Here is a 15746-nt window from a genome sequence, read left to right on the forward strand (position 1 = left end):
CTTATTTCTCTTTTTTATATTGTTCATGTGCTTTATAAACTTCTAAAAGAAGATTCAATCTCTTGTTCACTACTGTATTATCAGTGTTGGCAAAACAGCTTATCTACCACTGGTGATCAATACACAGTTACACAATGAATTAATTTCTTTAAAATCAGCCTTCAAAGTGTTACTTGTTTATCTTCTCAATTTGAGAATATAATATTTGAATTTCATGTAGTTATCTACTTATATCTATTATATTGTTCTGTATTAGAAATAATTAATTCATTTAAATTTTTTTATTCTCCAAATAGTGAAAAGCCCCCAGTTATTCCATCCGTGCCTTATTTGAGATCCCACAGCTCATATTTAATGTCTGAACCAGGCTGCCATTAGTCAGGATGAAGTTTTCTGAAAGTTCCATTTCTGTATTTACAATTCTTGCAGTTAGGTAATGTGCTTTGATCAAACCCACCTCCCATTTCCTCACCTTCGGTTTCTTTTCTATTCCCCGCCTCACCTTTCCATCCTTCATGTGCTTTTCCCTTTTAACTACCCAGTGTACAGTGTACTTAGTGCTTCCTGTATGTGGGGGTAGAGTGCCAGCTGCTGAAGTGGGACAGCCTTGATTCTTTTAATTTTTAATTTTTTATTCATTTTGCACACCAACTACAGTTCCCCCTTTCACTCCTCCTCTTGCTTCCCCTCTCTCTCCCTGCCTCCCCCTCAACTCACCCCCATCCACTCTTCTGAAAGGGTAATAAGACCTCTCACAGGGAGTCAACAAAGTGTGGCACATTAAGTTGAAGCAGGACCAAGGCTCTCCCCGCTGTATCAAGGCTGAGCAAGGCATGCCACCATAGGGAATGGGCTCCAAAAAGCCAGTTTGTGCACCAGGGATAGATCCTGGTCCCACTGCCATGTGCCCCTCACACAGACCAAGCTCAACAACTGCCACCCGCTTGCAAAGGGCCTTGTTCAGTCCCATAAATGCTCCACCACTGTTGGTCTAGAGTTCATGAGTTTCCACGAGCTGGGTTCAGCTGTCTCTGTAGGTTCCCCCATCATGGCCTTGACTGCCTCTTGCTCATATAATCCCTGCTCCCTCTCTTCAACTGGACTCCCAAAGCTCAGGCCGGTGCTTAGCTGTGAATCTCTGCATCTGTTTCCATCAGTTACTGGATGAAGGCTCTATGATGACAGGGTATTCACCAATCTGATTACCGGAGAAGGCCAGTTCAGATACCTCTCCACTATTGCTAAGAGTCTTAGCTGGAACCATCCTTGCGGATTCCTGGGAGTTTCCCTAGCACCAAGCTTCTCCTTAACTGCATAGTGGCTCCCTCTATCAAGCTATCTCTTCCATTGCTCTCCCACTCTGTCCCTCCCCAATTCGATCATCCTGTGCCATGCTGTTCTCATCCCCCAATCCCCTTCTCTCTATCTCCCCCAGGCCTCAGTTTACCCAGGAGATCTCAGCTTTTTCCCCTTCCCCAAGCAATCCATGTGTCCTTCTTAGGGTCCTCCATGTTGTCTAGCTTCTCTGGAGCTGTGTATTGTATCTGGTTATCTTTTTCCAGTATCTACTTATGAGTGAGTACATACTGTGTTTGTCTTTCTGAGTCTGGCTTACCTCACTCAGAATGAATTTTTTCTATATCCATTCATTTGCCTCCAAAATCCATGATGTCCCTTTTTTGAGAGCTGAATAATATTCCTTTGTGTAAATGTACCACATATTCTTTATCTATTTTTCTGCTGAGAGGTATCTAGGTGTTTCCAGGTTCTGGCTATTACAAATAATGCTGCTATGAACATATTTGAGCAACTGTCCTTGTGGTATGATTTAGCATGTTTGGGCATATGCCCAGGTATCACTTGGTTTTGAGGTAGATTGATTCCCAATTTTCTGGGAAGTTGCCATACTGATTTCCAAAGTGCAGTCTTGATTTTTATTTATGTTCCAATACCAAACTGACTATCCTAGCTGTCTTCCAGTTATTCCTGACTAGGGTGCGTATTCCCCTCTCTTTAGCACTCTAGTGACCAATCATCTCTCAGCAGAGAGCAGGAGAACTTGAAGAGCTCTCCATCAGAGGGTCTAAAACCAAAGAACATGAGAAACCGAATCTCCTATAAATTAATGGCAGCAGTTTTAATTTTGTTTGGTCTTCCTCAGAAGAACACAAATTTCTGATTTTTTTAAATTAGCCATTTGAAGTAGATAATACATTCAAAGAAACTTATTCCCTTGTCCAATATTTTCCCTCTTTGTACCTAAGCCACATTAAATAATAATTTGGTCTTGTGGATCTTGCAGTGATTAAAAAGGGGCCGTTCCAACACATGACAGGGTAGTTGTGTTGGGTGTAAAGTTCAGTTTCGCAGTTAACAAGGAACACTTCCTCAGAGTTCTATGGTCCAGGTCAGGTGCATTGTTGTTTTAGGACAGAGAGTGGGCTGTTACAGTTATGTGATGCATTTGATCCCAGTGTGTGCCAACATGAGACAGTAATGAGCAATTAGGCAGAATGCTGGACATTATATTTACTCAGGATTTGAAGTCACCTTTTCTTAAGCTGATAAAATTTTTATGATTTCTATAATACTGTATATTTTTAAATATCAATTTCCATTAACAGATTAGTAGCAGAAACATTGATATGGAAAAACAGTTTTATTTTTCCCCATATAGACCTTAATTTTGCTTAAAAAACAGCAAAACATTGACCCTATTAAAATACTTCATGTTTCCTTTTTAAAAAATAAGAAAATATATCAATTTTAAAGAAAAAAAGCAAAGATCACTGAATTATATAGTCTAATATGAACTATTTCTATCATTTAATGATCTATATTTCAGTTATTTATCTAAAAAGATGAGTTACTATGGTTATTAAGAGCTTGAGTCATAACTGCTCCTTATCAGACTATTCCAATGAATTCATTTTTATACTCATTTGGTTTTACAACCTGTTTTATTGATTCTTTTATAGCATTAGGGAAAACTAAGTAACAACAAAGAAAGGTTTTTGCGTGTTCCTCCTCATTGACTGTTTCAACACACTTTGCGTGTTATAAAGCACTCTTCCCTGGGAGGTCTGCTGCTTGTGAGTGGAAGAGGACAAGCGGTGGATCTGGGGGAGAGGGGAGGTGTGTGGTGAGACTGGCGGGGGTGGAGGGCAGAGAAACCACAGTCAGGATACAGTGTATGAACGACTAAATAAAGGGGGGGGGGATAATAATCTAGAAGAACAATGAAGTCTTTTCAATCAGTTGGTCTAAGCATCAGAAAGGGCAGAGAAGAGATGAAGGGAGTTTTGCCAGTTGGTCCCCACGTGGCAACTGAGTGTAGTCTGTCATCTGTTTCCTTGATGGATGGGAAGCATTCCTGAACTTCTCCAGTCCATTTCCCCCAGGAGATATGTGCCTGGAATACTTTTCTGTGGTTCAGGCCTACAAAAGGCGATTAAGCAAAGTTCATGGCTGTCCATTAAAATGCACAAATGTTCTATTACAGAAAAGAAACCCCTGATGAGAACTTTATGTACATGCATATTCATGAAACCCTGCCCACAGCTACATTTTCCCAACCTACAATTAATACTTTCACCTTCAGTCCCTGCTTTATGGCACTTAACCTGGGGTTTGATACATCCAATCTAAGATAGTCTTCTGTGCTGATGTGGGAAAGGCTGATTGGATGGATCGACCAAAGCAATGACTGGTTGTCCTGCAACCTAACCTGAGTTTTAGCAGAGCTGTTTTATTCTATTAAATTTAGCAATGGTGGTTTCTTCATTGGTGTTTTATGCTGAATATCACCATATCTTTGGGAACACTTTCCAAATTATTCCAATTCCCAGTCTAATATCCCTTATATTGATGACTGTATTGATCTGAACTTGTACACCTTAGAAATTTATTAATACCTCCAACCCACATGCCTTTGGACATTGATATGTTCTATAAGAAAAAAAAATGAGACCTTTTTCAAAGTGGAAAATTTTGATGCTCCAAATGAGTAAGTAAAGGAAATGCTGAGCTGTACACAAAGAGTTGACTGGTTATATTAGTATACATTTAATTAAAAGCAATAACCAGTAAAAACAGGTGTTGACAATTGTGTGCATGCATAGCAGTACTCACATATGTAGGGAATGTGCGACTTTCAGTGAAAAGTTAAAATCATTGATCTGGGGAGTGATGACACACACCTTTAGTCCCAGAGGCAGAGCCTGGGGGTCTCTGATTTTGAGGGCATCAGGGTCTACAGCGAGAGTTCTAGGGCAGCCAGGACTACACAGAGAAAATGTCTCAAAAACCAAAACAAACAAAAAAGTTAAATCATTCCTGTATCACCAGTGGACATAAGACTCAGAATGCTTCACAATAGAAATGTTGCTTCCTCCAGAGTTTCCTCCATATCTTGCTTGTTTAATACTGACCTAGCACAGAACAGGTGCCTGAGAGAAATGTGTTGATCTACTTTAACGGGATGTTTTGATGATAGCAAGGATGGTAGCCTTAGCTAAAGTGTTTTCCTTGATGATTAAGGAGAAACAAGAATCATCTCTGTCTTCCTGGCTATCCAAGTGGCTCCAGCTGACACTGTACAGCGCTGGCTCTGGCACTAAGCCTACAGTTGATCAAGAGTGATGAAATACTCGTAGCAATGGATGAAGTTGAGTGCAGTACTCATGGCTGAGCCTAACTTCTTCCTGACTATGGGACTGGGCAAGGATTGTACAGGAAGAATGAATATGGAGAGGTCATCACTTGCCAAATAGTGGCTTGCTGAGGCCGTTAGGGTGAGCAGAGCCTGCAACTTGGGATAAGGTCAGGAATGAATGCAAGCTCAGCTTGGTTGCTGGGATGTGACAAAGGGTTTTCACCAGCAGCTGAGTTGAAGTAAAACAGGAAGATGTAAAAGAGACAAAGCCACAAAATTTCTCCTGGTTGCGATGAATGCCATGAGTCTTAGTATTTATAGTGGACTTATTGTGCTGTTAGTGTCTGGGCCCTGTATGTGCCGGTTGCCCTATAGAACATTTTATGTGCAACTCATTTTAACTAATAGTCTAAATTAAGATTTATAGAGAAGACCTTCCAATCCATAGAAGGAGCAGAGATTTCTAGTGTTAGGGAACATGTTTAATCTTAAGTAGTCCCCACTTAATCCGAGGATGAGTTGAAAATAAGATTGACCTCGTTAGTTCACTGGGTGTTTCTAATCAAAGACCTTAAAAATGAGTTATAGCCAACAAGAAATTATTCATATATATATATATATATATATATATATATATAGAGAGAGAGAGAGAGAGAGAGAGAGAGAGAGAAACAGAGACAGAGACAGAGAGAGACAGACAGACAGAGAGACAAACAGGCACAGAGAGAGAGAAAGACAGACAGATAGACAGACAGAGAGAAAAACAGGCACAGAGAGAGAGACAGAGAGGCTTTGGACATCCACATCTGTTCTGGTTGAGTTATTGCATTGTTGCTGATCAAAAATTTGGCCTCATAGAAGTTGATCATCTAAGGATTACTGAGCTATCTTTTCAAAGTTCATGATTGATCCCGACTGTCTCCTGGTGACCCAGGGTCCGTAGTGTTTGGGATGCTGAGTAGTCCTCTTGCTTTCGACCCTCGTGGCTCACTCTGGCAGCTGTATGCTCCCCTACTGCATCTATCAAACTTTCCCAGCTATGCCACTGGGTCTGACTTTACAGTTGCTTACATCCTAACCCACAAATAAATGAAGGCCTAGACTCAGAGTGGAGTCAGTTTTGCCATAGCATCCATCTTGTTTTGTGGCCTTAGTGGCTGGAAAAGGTTGGCATCTACTTCACCTCCCTGGAGAAGGGGAATCCTGAAGTCTGCATCAAGGTTGAGGACATCAGCTAACATTCAGGCTCCATGTAGTAAGGGTTAACCTGCAAACTACCAACCTTCTGTTGCTTCTTATTAGGGAAATCATTGCTACTTCTAGGGAATGGCCTTTCAAGCTATATGTCTGATGGTTGTTTTAAAACCTGTCTGGGTATAGGAGAGCCATGCAGAATTCAAGTTTAGTTTAGCACCTCTGGCCCGAAAAGGATAGAGATGTGGATTAATGCCACATCTCTGGGCTTCCTGTATCTTCTCACTGACTGCTAGCAAGCCTTTCTTCAACCTGGAGAAATGTCCAGTGTGATTGCAATAGAGAAAAGGAAGGTCTAGGGCCCAATCACGTCAGCAGTATGAACTCATGAGCCTCGCCCATAGACTGGCACAGCAACAACCATCTGAATAAGAAGATGTGCTTGTTGTTCATTGTCTTCTATGTGTGTTTCCAGATCTAAAGGAATGGGCTCCTTTAGGAGGGAACTTATATACACAAGGTTGCCTTTCCAGAATTTAACCAGTAAGTCTTTAGTATCCTGCTTCCAAAATGATGGACTGCAGTGGCCTCATAATCGAATCTTTCCTCCCTGTACTACATGCTCTTGTGTGTACTCCACTTGTGAAATGGACCTGGAACCCATCCTCTTCCTCTGCTAGCCAAGCCACTTATGTTTGTCGAAGTGGACAAACAGACAGTTGTTAAAAGTGTCTTGTTCAATCCTGCGACCACGGCTCCTTTTGTGTCAGGCTAACAGGTTCATGTGATTGCCATGTTCTTTTGGTTGGATGTGTTTTACTATAGCTTCTATTGGTCTCGTGTCTGATCTCAGATACTTGAAGGCTTAGTTTACCACTGTGAAATGGCATTTGTCTCTCTGAGCCTGCATGGAATCCTCTCCTCCTGACTCTGTCCTATCTGGCATGTGGTGTGGTGCGCCATCATCAACTCTTTGGAGGAATCAACTCTTTGGAGTCAAGAGAAATGAAGCTCTAGTTCATTTCTTCCACTCCAATACTGAATGTTATTATTTCTCTCTTACCTAAACTCATCTCTCTCAGAAAACTGAGTCAAAAATAGGTACTGATTTTGTGGTTTTTGAAGGTGAAATTATCTAGTGTATAGATGCTAGAGAAATGTAGACACTATAACCCCCATCTTGTTTCCTTCTACCTTTTCTCCCTTTTTCCTTACCTCTAAAATCTGCTGAAGGATAGTTCCCGCACTATAGAGTGAAAGCAGAACTCTCAAAGAATTACAGGCTAGCCTTAAAGGCAGGCACAAATCAGCACTTTGAATCTTCAGAGGCCATAAAAGAGGAGACAGTGAGGAACAGGGCAGTTCTCCGCTTTCAGTGCGGCGGCATGCCCTTCCACAGATGGAATGGAATGTATCTGCTCAGGGTTCGCTGCTGTGCTCATACAAGAATGATCCTCCACTCATTACGTCTACGGGCTGCAGAAGAGGTCACTCATCTCTCATTCTCGGGAAGCGTCCTCTGAACGAGAATACCGACATGTGGGCCTTCTGCTTGTCGCAATTGCTGCGTTCCTGAGGGCCCGGGTCAGTGAACAAGCCTCACTGTGCTCCCCAGGCCAAAACCGGTGCCTTTGCTTGCAACTGGAGTCCTGTACTCTATCAGCGGAATCTTGTAATCTTGGGCTATGCAAATGGAGACTCATCTAGAGATGTGGATAAAAAAATCACCTAAAAATCTCTCCCTTCTGGCTCTTCAGAGATGGAATTAAAACCAAAATGAGTCATCTCTGGTATTCCTTTGCATTAAAAAAAAAAAAAGCAGCTAAGAGCCTCTAGGATAAAAACCTAAGCTTCCTTCAACACCAGCAGCCGAAAGAGAACTGAAAACTTGTCTTCCATGCAAAGCTAATCTGAAAATTTAGGCTCAGCTAGAGAATTTTTCCACTCTTTTCTTTTTTTAAAAAAAAAATTTTATTTATTAAAAATTTCCACCTCCTCCCATCCTCCCATTTCCCTCCCACTCTCCCCACTCCCCTCCCCCTCGCTTTCCAGACCTAAGAGAAGTCAGGGTGCCCTGCCCTGTGGGAAGTCCAAGCACTCTTCCTGTTTTATCACTTTACAGATAAAGCGGGTGGTAGCAGTAAAGATGTGTTTAGAGTAAAGGTCATAGGTCACTCAGTAAGGCACTATGGTTGGAAGGTAGATTCTCCACCAAATTTAAAGCTGAAGGGAGCCCAGCCTTCCAGCTTCTCACTTTTTTTGCCCAGTATTTCTTGCATACTTGAGCTCTGTCCCAGCTAAAAGGCACCTGTGCCTCATTTCCCCAGGCAGCATGCAGAGGATGATGTAATCCACAGATGTGATTAGCGTCTTAATTTCCCTGTGAGGGGAAGTCCTCTCCGGGCCTTGAAGGAAAGATTTGCCTCTTGGGGAAAGATTGTTATGATTATTTGTGATTAATAGCATACTTGACGGGCGAAATTGCAGGGTGAAAGCAAGCAAGCTTGACTCACTGAGGAAAACCGGGCTGGGCTGGAAGTGGGCCTGCTAAATTGTAATGATTTCCCCTGAACACTTCCACACAAGGCGCGGAGCACAGTTGGCTCAGATGGCACCATGGTGAAGGAGGTGGAGCAAAGAATTAGGGTCCCACATTGTAGGTGACAAGCGCATCCGCAGAAATGAGGGGCTTTGCCCAGAGTCCCACATTTATGTGTTGTGTAAATCCTCAAAATTAGCTTTCTTACTTTGAACGTCTCTTTTTAATAGAAAATGCTGGTACTTCCTCAGCTAAACAGAGCAACTGTATACCTAACCCACTTGGACAGACTCCTCGGTTTAACTTTTATAAGATAACAGTCAAATAATGTAAATTCAGCTCTAGGTTTTTCCTTCATAGATTTGCCCTCTTTCAAATCTGTTTGTTCACAGAATTACCTTAGATGGAAAATACACACTTATGGGAGAATGTATAAGCCAGTGATGGTATGCTACTACTCAGTAGTTGCTTTATTTAGCCGTGTGCTAAAGTGACTGATAAGCTCTGCCTTAGAGAAGGGAGCAACTGAAAGACTCCTGTCTGCATGGAGAGCGCCTCAAATCTACTTGATTCCTATCCACATAGAGAGACAGAGTGGGTGCCTAAGTTATGTGCCCGGCTTATGTAAGAAGAATACTAAAAAGGGAGACTGGTCTCCTCTATCAAAGCGACTGTGCTTAAAACATTTATTTAAAATTTAATGCAGTTTTTATGAATCAATGAATTAAAAAAGAACAAGCTTGTCATAACTTGGGACACCAGTGCAAAGAGGTTCCTTAGAGACATGAGCTCTTTCCCAGGAAAGGAAAAATGGCACGAGCTGTGTAGCTGCGGTGTACTACACGGAACGGCGGCACAGATGATGTCAGCTGTGAGCTGTGTAGCTGCGGTGTACTACACGGAACGGCGGCACAGATGATGTCAGCTGTGAGCTGTGTAGCCGTGGTATTCTACACGGAACGGCGGCACAGATGATGTCAGCTGTGAGCTGTGTAGCCGTGGTGTACTACACGGAACGGCGGCACAGATGATGTCAGCTGTGAGCTGTGTAGCTGCGGTGTACTACACGGAACGGCGGCACGGATGAGTCAGCTGTGAGCTGTGTAGCTGCGGTGTACTACACGGAACGGTGGCACAGATGATGTCAGCTGTGAGCTGTGTAGCTGCGGTGTACTACACGGAATAGCGGCACAGATGATGTCAGCTGTGAGCTGTGTAGCCGCGGTGTACTACACGGAATGGCGGCACGGATGATCTCAGCTGTGAGTTGTGTAGTCACGGTACACCACATGGACGGTGGCACAGATGATCTCAGCTATGAGTTGGGTAGTCACGGTACACCACATGTGTGAAAATCAGAAGATCTAAGGATCTGGTTGTCAGAAATGTGTTGAGAATGGGGGAAGGGAGGTTTATCTGTACCGGCAACAGACTTTTAGGTTAGGCAAACAAACAAATTCTAGAAGTGAATGTTGGTGGCATAGGATGAGAGAACTTGCCAGGCAATGATGGCACACACCTTTAATTCCAGCACTTTGGAGACAGAAAGGTAGGCAGATCTTTGAGTTAGAGGCCAGCATGGTCTACAGAGCAAGTTCCAGAACAGCCAGAGCTATACAGAGAAACCTTGATGTCTCAAAAAAAAATAAAAATAAAAAAGATGGACAGTTTCTGATGTGATAGCTTTTCTTTAAAATATTATTGTATCTTTTTTTTTTAGTGTGTGGATAAAAATGGCATGTATCTAGCAAAATGTCACAATTTATGTTCAATTACTGATTAATATTGTATAGCATGTTATTGTTTCAAACATATTATATTAACTAAAGAATTAATGAAATTTAACCTTGATCTTCAGGAGAAAATAGATTTTCATGAACCTGAAATGTGCCCCAAATAGTGAGAATATTGCAGCCTGTCCACACTCTGCTGACTGTGCCTCTGGCTGCTTCTCTAAGCTGGCTAATGTGATGATTTAGCAGTAAAGTCTGTAGTGACAACCATGCTGTCTTCAGGATCGGGTGTGGGCCAACGTGGGGAAGAGCCTCAACTGCATTATCGCTACCGTGGACAAACTGATTGAGAGAGACGGTCACAACGGAGGTGGTCCCGGAGGCAGCAGTGGTCAAGATGGAGACACGGAGCCTTCCCTAGAGGATTCCATCACATCTCACCCAAAGGGTAAGAAGCCCTTTTCCACCAATCATTGACTGAGTAAAGGGAATGAGAAAACTGATTGGATGAGATATAGAGGAGACAGAGGTGAAAGATCTGGAGACAGGACTTCACAGTGCTCGGGTGTGGATGGTGGGAGGATATTTGTGACCGCAGGGCTGCCTGCCATCTTCCTTTTTTTTTCCTTTTAGTACATAAGCTTCTTGAAAGAGGACCAGGGCATCCTTTGGAGCAGTGGTTCTCAACCTGTGGGGTTTGAACCTCAAAAGACCATTGGGAAACACTGATATTTATATTATGATTCATAACAGTAGAAGATTGCAGTTATGAAGTAGCAGCCAAAATAATTCTATCATTCGGGTCCCCACAGTATGAGCTACTGTATCACAGGGTCGCACCTTAGGAAGGTTGAGAAGCCCTGCTGTACGGTGTGATACAGTCTCACCTACGTTTACAAGGTCCCAAACGATAGTCAGCCACGTGTTTTAACTCTCAGATCCTTCGGAACTGGGCACTTCTCACTGTTCCTGAACAGACTGCAGCACGATACAGGACTTTTACATTTGTCTGAGGACCTCTTCTTAGTTCTCCTAAGACAAAAGAAGGTTCAGTTCTGAACACTATTTTGTTGTCATCTCCGAGTGCTATATTTTCATGCAGGCAGGTACACAAAGACACACACATACATGCACAAACTCATGGAGCTGTATATGTGTATGCATAGAAGAATGTATAGACAGACTCTAAGAGCAAAGAATAGAAATTGACAACTCAATAGATAGAAGATGGATGGATAGATAGATCATAAATGACAAGTAACTGCATCCAAATGTTTGCCATACTGATATCTTGGCTAGCAAGTATGATGCACATTTTAACAATATTCATGTCTTCATCAATTGTTTCCCTATTTGTGTGGTTAATCTATTAATATTAACAAGAACAAAACGATATTGCATGTATTATTGACATCAGTAATTCCATTATAATCGAACTAGCATTTTTCTGCGTATCTTGTGTTTAGAGGGAATTAAAAGGCATTTCTCTAACACAGACTCCTAAAATCTATTCTTTTTTTTTAAAGGAGTCTCAACAAAGTATGAATGAACTTTTATAAAATTAAAAGATTGAAAGAGAGCACAGAAGGGCACATGGGAGGCTTTGGAAAGAAGAAAAGGGAGGGGACAACAATTTAATTATATTATAATCTCAAATAATAAGAGAAATAATTGGAAAATTCCATGTTTCCTCACATGATTGATGATAGACTCCTTCCTAAATTATATTGGAAATAATAGACTTCCAGAGTTGTCCTACGTAGATGGCCCATCTTCCTGGTTTGTGTACCCACATAAGTGAACAGGCAATGCTCTTTATGCTCATTCCTGCCCTGTAGAAATTTCCTTACTTAAAAATACTGTATTAATTTTTAATGTTAATGAATAGAGTAAGTCTTAAATTTCACATGAATCACAACGGAAACTTGTCATAACTCTGTGTTAAAAAATAATACCATTCAACTTTCTCCAGCTGGACCTGCAGTGGCTAGCAAGTATGAGGCGGAGGTAGTTGTGCTCTAGAAAACGGGATTGGTTAGTAGACTCCAGCAATCACAGAGAGAGACGGAATGAATCAAGTGTTTCTTGGGGGATTTTCAGTGCAGATTAATTTGAGCAGAAATAAGAGATATCCAATTGTGCTCTATTTTGAAACCTCCAAACAGCCCAATGATGAAGACACAGTTCTGAAATCTGTGAGATGACGCAACTTGTTCACATCTTGTGTCACACTGGGACAATGTTCCCAGACTGAAGCTGCACTTTTCAGAAGTGAAGTGGGGCTGGAGAGGTGACTCCTCTTCCAGAGGACCTGGCTTCGGTTCTCACAAATGGCAGTACCCAAATGGCAGCTCACAGCCCTGATTCTCTTTCCAGGGAAGGACTCCCTCTTCTTGCCTCTAGCAGCACCAGGCATGTAAACATACACGATGGCAAAACACCTGTACATATAAAATTAAAAATTATAGTAGATTATCAATCTGTTCCCACTCATGGACGGTTGTAGTGCAACTATACTAACTGACTTTTATATTTTTCTTTTTACTTTATCGTATAGATATTTCATTTTACATTATTTTGTGTGTTATAAAATTTCCTAGATGTTACAATTTAAAGTATAATGTGAAGTTGTTTAATAAAGGATATGATCAATAATTTCAAAGTTAAATATTTTATTAACATTTTAACTTCTGGACAACAGCAGACAGGGAAATTTTTTTTGAACTTTCAAGTCTTTCTATCTTTAATAACCTGGCATTAATTCAAAGCATGAAAAACAAAGTTAAGATTGTTCCTTTTACGTGAGATGCCCACTACTATAGACTCAATCACGTGGTGAGATGGGATTCCAAACATTACGGGAAGGCAGGCGTCACTGCTCACGGATTGATGCATTTGGTTACTGATAATCGGCCTGGGGGCGGGCAACAGGTGAAATTGGCGAGCTCTCAGAGAACAACAGGGCGCGGTTGCTGGGTCATGAGCACCTTGAAGCATTTCTTGATGGTGATTCGGTGTCTTGAGTACTTGTCGTCAGGGGAGAACCGAGCAAGTCTATTGTCCCATAGGGTGAAATTTCTTTAACGTATAGATGAGATCTCCCTGTTCTTTGAGGTAATACTGGAGAAACATGACTGCACTTCAGAAGGAAGACACCAACCTGTCTGCAGTCAGTCCCTTATGCCCAGGGAGAATGTTTTAAGTAAGCCATTGCTATTAAACATAATATGAGTCTTGAAAGTAATTCTGTGCTTAAGAATACTTAATAAATTAAGGTGATACTGCTTACCTAGAACAATAATTAGTTAAGTCAGTTGATTAAAAATATCTTTACCTTTTATTAATTTATAGTCTTTCTCATTGATGGATGGCAGATAGCTCTATCAGTTTCTACACTGACTGTTGTCACATAAAACAAAATGGTACAAAAACACATAATTGTTTTTTATTGTTTTGTTTTTTCTTTTTTCCTTTTAGATTTATTTTTAAAACAATCTTTTCTCATTTCACGTATCAATCCCAGTTCCCATTCCTTCCCCTCCTCCCGTTCCCACCACCTTCTCCCCCACCCTACCCCCATCCACTCCTCAGAGAGGGTGAGGCCTTCCTTGGGGAGTCAACAAAGTCTGTCACACCAGTTGAGGCAGGACCAAGACCCTCCCCACTACATCTAGGCAAGAAAAGTATCCTTCCGTAGGGAACGGGCTCCAAAAAGCCAGTTCATGCCCAAGAGGTAAATCCTGGTCTTACTGCCAGTGGCTCCGTAGACTGCCCAAGTCACACAACTGTTACCCACATTCAGAGGGCCTAGTTTGGTCCTATGCATGTTTCCCAGCTGTTACTCTGGAGTCAGTGAGATCCCACTAGTTCAGGTCAACTGTTTTTCTGAGTTTCCGCATCATGGGCATGACCCCCTTTGCTCAATGTTATTGTTCCTCCCTCTCTTCAGCTGGAGTCTGAGAGCTCGGCCCAGTGCTTAGCTGTGGATCTCTGCATCTGCTTCCATCAGTTGCTGGATGAAGGTTCTATGATGACAGCTAAGATAGTCACCAACTTGATTACAGGAAGGCCAGTTCAACCACGCACTCCACTATTGCTTGTGGTCTTAGCTGGGTCATCCTTGGAGATTCCTGGGGATTTTCTTAGTACCAGGTATCTCACTGGCCCCATAATGGTTGCCCCAATCAAGATATCTCTTTCCTTGCTTCCACCCTCTGTCCTTTCCCTATCTCAATCATCCTGTTCTCTCATATTCTCCTTCCCTTTCCCTTTTCCCCTCCCCCTCCTCTTCTGCCCACACTCCCAATTTTCTCATGAGATCTTGTCTATTTCCTCTTCACACCCATAATGTTTTTTGAACCAAAATCAATTTTAAAAAAACCGTCAAGTAAACTTATATATTGGGTTCATGCTGTAGTGCAAATTATTATGATAAGGGATATTTGATATATGAGCCAATGCATATATATATATATATATATATATATATATATATATATATATATATGAATCATAAGAGCAAAGGTAATACATCACAAGGTTTGTTTAAACCAGTAGATAGACTTGCAAATGCTTTTTAATTTTATTTCAACTGGATATAGCATCCACACACTTACAGTATGTTCTTCAAATAAGCTGGAATAGACGTCATGAATAAAATGTATGCTTTTATGTCTTACATATCAGTCTTCTCCCATAAATGTTTCACGGAAATGAGATTTTTAATGATTGTAAACTAATTTGGCAAAATGGAAATTGCTTTTTTAGATATTAATTTATTATATTAATGCTACAGTTAACAAACAAGAGTCTTTGAATATTTAGTTTGTTAACTTCATGGCTATTCTTATTTAAGTTAGACTGCTAAGAGTGGAGAATGTTATAATATTCCCCCTCTTCCCAGGCACTGCTTATGCAACTCATCATTTTTATCACTGTGGACACATACGTACTTCTTTTTATTTTATTTTATAACCTAATACCATTACCATTTATTTTGGGCTCACATCATTGTATATCCAGCAACTGGAAGTGTCTTTAGCTCCTTGCCACAGCCCTAGGTTCAGACATTCTCCAAGGGCTCTTGCTGCTTTAACTGGAATCCACCCCTTGGTCTACAGAAACATTTTCCTGTCACAATAGATCCTGAATCTACTGTGCTAACGCAGGTGCTCTCCAAAACACACCTTTGCCTTTCTGATTCCATGCCATATTTGGTTTTAAAAAGTTATATTTTGATTAGGTGGGAAGTTTAATAGTGTAAAATGCATGAGTCTATACTATCTTCACGACATACTCTTAATAATGAAATCAGTTTGTTCAATACTATCGTATTTATCTTGATCTACTAGCTGTAGAAGAAAACTTATGTTTCTGTTCCTTACAACAAACCGAGTGATTTCCATCATCTACTATTTATTGTATGTGTGATATGACAAATACCATCTGACATTTTCACAAAGTCAGTATGCTCCACATGTATTTATTTCTTGGTGCTGTGTAAGGCTGTGCATGGCACACTGCGGAGGTCAGAAGGTAGCCCGGAGAGCGCTGATCCCCCCTTCCACTAATGGATCCCGGGTCAGACTCGGGTCCTCAGCCTTGCTGGCGAGTGCTTTCTCCATCA

At 41.4% G+C, this 15746-nt stretch overlaps 1 protein-coding gene and 1 pseudogene across 13 annotated transcripts in view; one reads left to right on the forward strand and one right to left on the reverse strand.

The window, feature by feature from the left end:
• Positions 1–15746, forward strand: part of Inpp4b (inositol polyphosphate-4-phosphatase type II B) — a 757204-nt gene that overhangs the window by 645074 nt on the left and 96384 nt on the right. For all 13 annotated transcript variants that reach the window (XM_075976561.1, XM_075976565.1, XM_075976570.1 and 10 more), the window contains one exon: positions 10403–10568. In XM_075976561.1, the coding sequence (XP_075832676.1) occupies positions 10403–10568 (166 nt within the window). The remainder of the gene's footprint in view (positions 1–10402; positions 10569–15746) is intronic.
• Positions 13069–13257, reverse strand: LOC142852685 (H/ACA ribonucleoprotein complex subunit 3 pseudogene; annotated as a pseudogene).

This window comes from Microtus pennsylvanicus, chromosome 6 (assembly GCF_037038515.1).
Source record: "Microtus pennsylvanicus isolate mMicPen1 chromosome 6, mMicPen1.hap1, whole genome shotgun sequence".
In the NCBI taxonomy this organism is placed as follows: Eukaryota; Metazoa; Chordata; class Mammalia; order Rodentia; family Cricetidae; genus Microtus; species Microtus pennsylvanicus.